Raw genomic sequence first — 6,528 nt, 5'->3', positions numbered from 1 at the left:
CGTTAAGCGATCAGTGATAATGCTCGATACACCTCGACCTAGGCTCCACCCTGGAAAGTCTGCTCGAACACTCATGTCTACTCACTTGGTATGGTCTACTCTTTATAATATGTACTCTCATTGTTTCTCTTCTATATTCATTCATCGGACTCAACATGCATGTTAGTTTTCTCAGCCTTCAGCACATCTCAAAATCTACGATTAGAGATTTATTCAACTCAGTACTCTCATGACTTCTCTTAATTTATCAATTGTTTCTTCTATTTTTCTGATGAACGTTCTAATCGTGCTTACTTGTAAGCAGTTCGTCTCTGTAAATGCTGAATTCATTGATAAATTTTTGCACTCTTCGAGATCATCTCAATGTATATGAATTATACTATGTTCTTCTCATATTAATTATGATTGTTCTTTTCATTTAATTAATTATTATCGAACTTCTCATTTAATTAGAATTTATTGCCCTTTTCATATTATTTTTAATATTCTAGTGCTTCTCAAATTCATTAATTCTGTGCTTCTCATTTAACTTGTGCTACTCTTGTTCTGCTCATACTTACATTAACATTATTGATCAACTCAAATTTAATGTATCGATTTCTCGTTGATGATCAGACTTAGACATTGCAGTTTCACCTCGGGCCTATTTCTCTGTACTCTCCCGTCTTCTCTTTAAAATTCATTATTTTAACCTTCGCGTTTTCTGATAGAAAAAGGAGGCTCTCGCAATCAATTTTCAATTGATTGCCCTATCACTGTGTAACCGTTGTGTTGATATTGAATTTATTGAACTCCTCAACGTCTAAGTCTGACATCAAATGACTTCTCATTTGAACTGCTCTGGACCATCTCTTGTTTTTAATTGGATATTGTCTCTCTGAGTTTATAGATGTTGTTAATATTAGTTGCTTTTTACTGTATTAGCTTCATGCAGGTGACATATTCATTTTATGGTTGTGAATGATTCTTAATAAATGTTTTTATACCATCTCCAACTCAATTATCTTTTAATACAGTCCACTACTCTTTAATTAAAAATCATAACACCCTCGATTTTTTAACATTTGGTCCTTCGGGCCGGATAATTGAGTTGGAATATCATCATCGTTCACTAATCATATTTGTCTTCTCTGCCCTCTCATGAAATTGTGCACCTCGATCAAGAATACTTCGAGTAAGATAAATTCTTTCTTAATAAGCCTGCTCATGCCTTCATCTCCACAAGCATTCGTCATCTCAAGGAGTCTCTCGAGCCACCTCAAACGCCATCTCAACCGGTTGCTTCGTCCTCGTCTGCTCAGACATCTCATTACCAGTTTTCTCTGGCGACTACTCAAGTAATTCAACTCCTCAATTTCTAATGCTGAACGCCTCCGCATTACCTCAGATCTTCTCTTCAGTCGGCTCCTCTGGAGTAGATCTACCGCTTGGCTCTCACTGGCACACCTCACTTCCCGTAGCTTGGGGAAGTCTCATTTCTCAATACGAGGACAAACGTCTCCTCTTGGCTGCTCTTTGCTGTAAGATCTTCTCGACCCCTCAGTGTTCGTCTCGGACGAGTCCTCGTTTCTATTATGAGACCCAGCTCTAGACCGAAATCCTCGTACTCGCACGCTGCCGCCTCCACTGCCACCTCATCCAAAATCTCCTCGCCAAAGGTCTGCTCAAAGCCCGTCTCGGGTGTGGTGCCTCCTCGTGTTGTGGCGAAAACCGCCGCAAAGTCTCCTCAACGACCAGTTCGCCCCAATGGGTTGCCCTCTTATAATTGTGACGACTGCGGTGACGAACACTTCATCGCCACTTGTCCTCGCTACCACAGCCGTCATCCATCGGAAAGACACGAAGTTGTTCATCGAAGACAGTTGTGCTACAATTGTCTTGGCCGTCACAATGTCCGCTCATGTAGGTCTCATCAAACATGCCGGTTGTGCTCTGATCGACATCACTCCTCACTCCATGACCACATCATCATGGTCTCCTCCGCCAGAACTCCTCAAGCCTCCTCAGCCAGAACCCCTCAAGCCTCCTCGTCTAGGCCTACTTCTAAGCCCAGTGAAGCTAAGCCAGCCACCTCAAAAAGGGCCTGAAAATTTCGGGCAGTCGTCAAAACTTCTCCAAGACAACTCACCTTTCTCTCAACCGCTCTAGCTCACGTTCTCACTCCAGTCACCTCGCACCAAGCAAGACTTCTCATCGACTCAGGATCGGAACTCTCGTTCATCTCTGAAGACTTCTCAAGACAGCTCAGCCTTCCTCGAAGCCAATCCAAAGTCACCATCGTTGGAATTGGTGGAGCCACCTCAAGATCAAGAGGATCAGTATTGATCACACTGAAATCTCTTCACAATCACAAAACCGTGAATATAAATGCTCATATCTTGTCATCTCCATTTACTAATTTACCATCTTTCAATTGTTGCACACGACCACGTTTGCCACACCTCGACAATTTGAAGCTCGCCGATCCAGAGTTCTACACCTCAAGGCCAATCGACATCATATTGGGTGCTGATGTCTATGGTTCCATCATTCTTCCTCAACTCCGACAAGGGCCAGATGGGTCAACTCCAACAGCTCAGCTCTCGATCTTTGGATGGTTGGTCCTAGGTCCAATATGCCCTCATCAAGAAGTCTGCTCAAGTGTGTCTCCTCAATACCATGCCACTCAAGAACCTGACCTTCAAAGCCTTCTCGAAAAGTTCTGGGAACAAGAAGAAGTCAAGTCCACCTCCGTAAGTCACCTCACTGCTGACGAGCAGGAATGTGAAGACCACTTCAAGACCACTCACTCTCGACTTCCTTCTGGACGATACATGGTAAGACTCCCATTAAAATCATCAACTAATCTTTTGGGATCTTCCAGACAACGTGCCTTCCGGTGCCTCCAAGGACAATTTCGCAAGTTCGAGGGAAACCAAGAATATTGCCAGCTCTACAAGGACTTCCTCACTGAATATGAACAACTCGAGCACATGAAGAAGGCTCCCTCAGACATCTCGCATCCCAGATACTATTTGCCGCATCATGGAATTCTCAAGCCAGACAGCTCCTCCACCAAATTGCGAGTAGTGTTCAATGGTTCCAGTCCCACCTCAACAGGCCTCTCACTGAACGACATCATGCACACCGGAGCGAAACTTCAGTTAGATGTTATTGATGTATTGTTCTGGGTACGTCGCTTTAAATTTGTGTTTTCCACAGACATCACGAAGATGTACAGACAGATCATGGTGCATCCAGACGATTGGGATCTCCAATGCATTCTCTGGCGAAACTCAGAAGATGAGATAGCGACGTACCACCTCACCACCGTCACCTATGGAACCAAGGCTGCTCCTTTCTTGGCCATTCGAGTCCTCCTCCAACTCATCGAAGATGAAGGTCACAAGTTTCCACTCGCCATTCCACCACTCACCAAAGGTCGCTATGTTGATGATATCTATGGTGGTGCAGACACTAAAGAAGAACTCTCAGAAATCGCTATCGACCTGAAAAATCTCTGCATGGCGGGCGGCCTCCCCTTAGCAAAGTGGCAATCGAACTCTCCAAGTACGCTCAAGATGGTAACCGAGGAAGAAATGATACCATCGCCGATCTCATTTGACGACTGTCCTACTTCAACAAAACTTCTAGGCCTCCTCTGGTATCCTCAAGAGGATTACTTTTCATTCAAGATCAACTCAAGCTCATCTGGGTCTGTGGTAACTAAACGTACTATGTTATCTCATATCGCTCAACTCTTTGATCCACTTGGTTTAGTATCCCCTGTCACGATCAGGGCCAAAATGTTGTTGCAGGAACTTTGGCTCCAGAAACTGTCATGGGACGAACCACTGTCACCTCAACTCACAGAAAGATGGTGCAACATCAGAGAAGATCTCAAATCACTGGCCAGTGTACGTGCTCCTCGATGGGTAGGCACCCAAGAAAATGCTACCTTAGAACTTCACGGTTTCTCTGATGCTTCTCAACTTGCCATGGCAGCAGTCCTCTATCTCGTAGTCCGCTCACCGTCCACAGGATCCAAAGTCACATTGCTCTGCTCAAAAACAAAAGTAACGCCGTTGAAACGCCTCACAATCCCACGCCTCGAACTCACAGCATCTCTCATCTTGGCCAAGTTAACTAATTATGCTCTTCGTGTTTTAGATACACAGATACACTCAACGACTTTGTGGACGGACTCAACAGTCTCTCTCACGTGGATCACATCTCACCCAGCTCGCTGGAAGGACTTTGTTCGAAACAGGGTAGAGCTCATCCAAGAACTAACTCCAGGTGCACAATGGAGATACGTTTCCGGCAAGGAAAATCCAGCGGACAGTGCTTCTCGTGGCTTCTCGTCATCTCAACTACTGAACAGCACTCTATGGTGGACGGGACCACCATGGATTTCCAAGTCACCAGATTCCTGGCCCAATCGTCAGCCGGCAACGACAATTGACCCCGAATCTGAAGCAAGACCCACCAAGAACCTCCTCACGGCCGTAACTCAAGACTACTCGTGGGATCTTATATACAGGTATTCTTCTCTCAATAAATTGTTAAGAATCACCTCTCTCTGTTTAAGAGTCCTCGCCCGACTCAGACACTCCTCAACTCTGAACTTCACAACTCCGCTCACCTCAACTGACTTGGAAAAATCAAGGATCTATTGGATCAAGGCTACTCAACAAGTGTATTTTCCTCAAGAACTCAAGGCTCTTCAAAATGGTACTGCTCTGTCATCCTCACATGTGTTCAGTAGACTCACGGCGTTCATCGATCAAGAAGGTGTCATTCGTGTAGGAGGACGAATCACCAACGCTCTCTTAGACCCAGATAGCAAGCATCCTGCAATAATTCCTCGAGCTTCTCAATTGACTTCTCTGATTATAGATTCTGCTCACAAACGAACTCTCCATGGAGGTACACAACTCACACTGTCCACCATCCGACAACAATATTGGATCATTGGAGGAAGAGCCCCAGTGAAATCCCACATCCTGAAGTGTGTTACATGTGCACGGCATCGAGGTATAAGAGCTCAACAACTCATGGGCCAGTTACCAGAACCACGCGTTAGACCATCTCGTCCCTTTCTCCACACTGGTGTAGACTACGCCGGACCTCTCACTCTCAAAGCCTGGAAAGGAAGAGGAGCAAAGACACACAAAGGCTGGGTTTGTGTGTTTGTCTGCTTCGCCACCTCAGCAGTCCACCTCGAAGCCGTAAGTGATTACACTACCGAATCATTTATCGCTGCGTTCCGTAGGTTTACCGCTCGACGAGGCATCTGTGAAACCTTATACTCAGACTGCGGAACCAACTTCATGGGAGCCGATGCCACTCTCAAGACCATGTTCTCAAAGGCCTCCTCACAAAACCAGGTCATCGCCGAACTCCTCTTGAAAGAAGGTACTAACTGGTGCTTCAACCCACCGGCAGCTCCTCACATGGGAGGAAAATGGGAAGCAGCAGTGAAATCTTTCAAATATCACCTCGCCCGGGCTACCAAGGATCAGCCATTCACCATGGAAGAGCTGATCACACTCCTCACACAGATCGAAGCCATCCTCAATTCTAGACCTCTCGAACCGCTCAGCGATGATCCTGAAGACTGCTCCGCTCTCACACCAGGCCACTTCTTAATAGGTACCGCTCTGAACACCGTACCTGAGCCATCTCTCGAAGACCTCTCGACTTCTCGACTGTCAAGATGGCAGTTAATTCAGCAACGCACCCAGCAGTTCTGGTCCAAATGGTCAACTCAATTTCTACAACGTCAACTGTCCATCTCAAAGTGGCACCATCCAGCCCATGACATAAAGGTTCGGTCACTAGTACTACTCACCGATGAAAGATTACCTCCATGCAAGTGGCCATTAGGGCGAGTAATGGCTGTGCACCCAGGGACAGACGGCCTTGTTCGTGTCGTCACTCTCAAGACCTCCACGTCCACTCTAACCAGACCGATCTCGAAGTTGGCAATCCTGCCAGTGTCCACTCCAGACGAAGCAAGAAAGAATTTCAACCCCTCAAGTCTTCTCGATAACTAACGCTGTTAGTTATGGCGGGCGGAATGTTAAAAATTCAGCCCCTTCTCAACGACGCCACTGGCAGTTCTCAAGGATGTTCCACTCGACTACAAGATGTCAGATGTCCAGTTTCCGCTGAAGCCATTTTTAATTCATTCTCTTTGTTAGCTCTGTAGTAGTAACGTCTCTTAGCTTTCATAGTGCTTTTCTAACACCTCATTTTCACGCTCACCTCTTCTAGTTATTAATTTTCAAGTCATCTCGCATCAATCCTGGTGCTAAATTGTTCATCTCTTAAGGTAAAGTACTCTCAGACTGCTCAACATCATACATTACACCATTTTCATGATAATTTCATTATAATGAAATTAGTCCACGTGCAAGAGATTCAGAATCTAGAAATAGATTCCGAATCCTTGCGAGCACTGCTCAATTGAAATGTCTACTCAACTCAAATCGAACTATTGTCTTCTCAGAACTATATATTTTATTATATTTCATAATTTATATA

The 6,528-nt window shown here is 45.2% G+C and overlaps 1 protein-coding gene across 1 annotated transcript; it reads left to right on the top strand.

Annotated features, from left to right (window-relative positions):
- Positions 1-5,036: 5,036 nt before the first annotated feature.
- LOC123318320 lies at positions 5,037-6,038 on the top strand. The gene has a single exon (XM_044904931.1). It carries the CDS (start codon positions 5,037-5,039, stop codon positions 6,036-6,038), a length of 1,002 nt encoding a protein of 333 aa, XP_044760866.1.
- The last annotated feature ends 490 nt before the right edge of the window (positions 6,039-6,528 follow it).

The sequence above is a fragment of the Coccinella septempunctata genome, chromosome 8, assembly GCF_907165205.1.
Source record: "Coccinella septempunctata chromosome 8, icCocSept1.1, whole genome shotgun sequence".
Lineage (NCBI taxonomy): Eukaryota > Metazoa > Arthropoda > Insecta > Coleoptera > Coccinellidae > Coccinella > Coccinella septempunctata.
The sequence above is the reverse complement of the archived record's forward strand: the minus strand, read 5'-3'. Positions and strand labels throughout refer to the sequence as shown.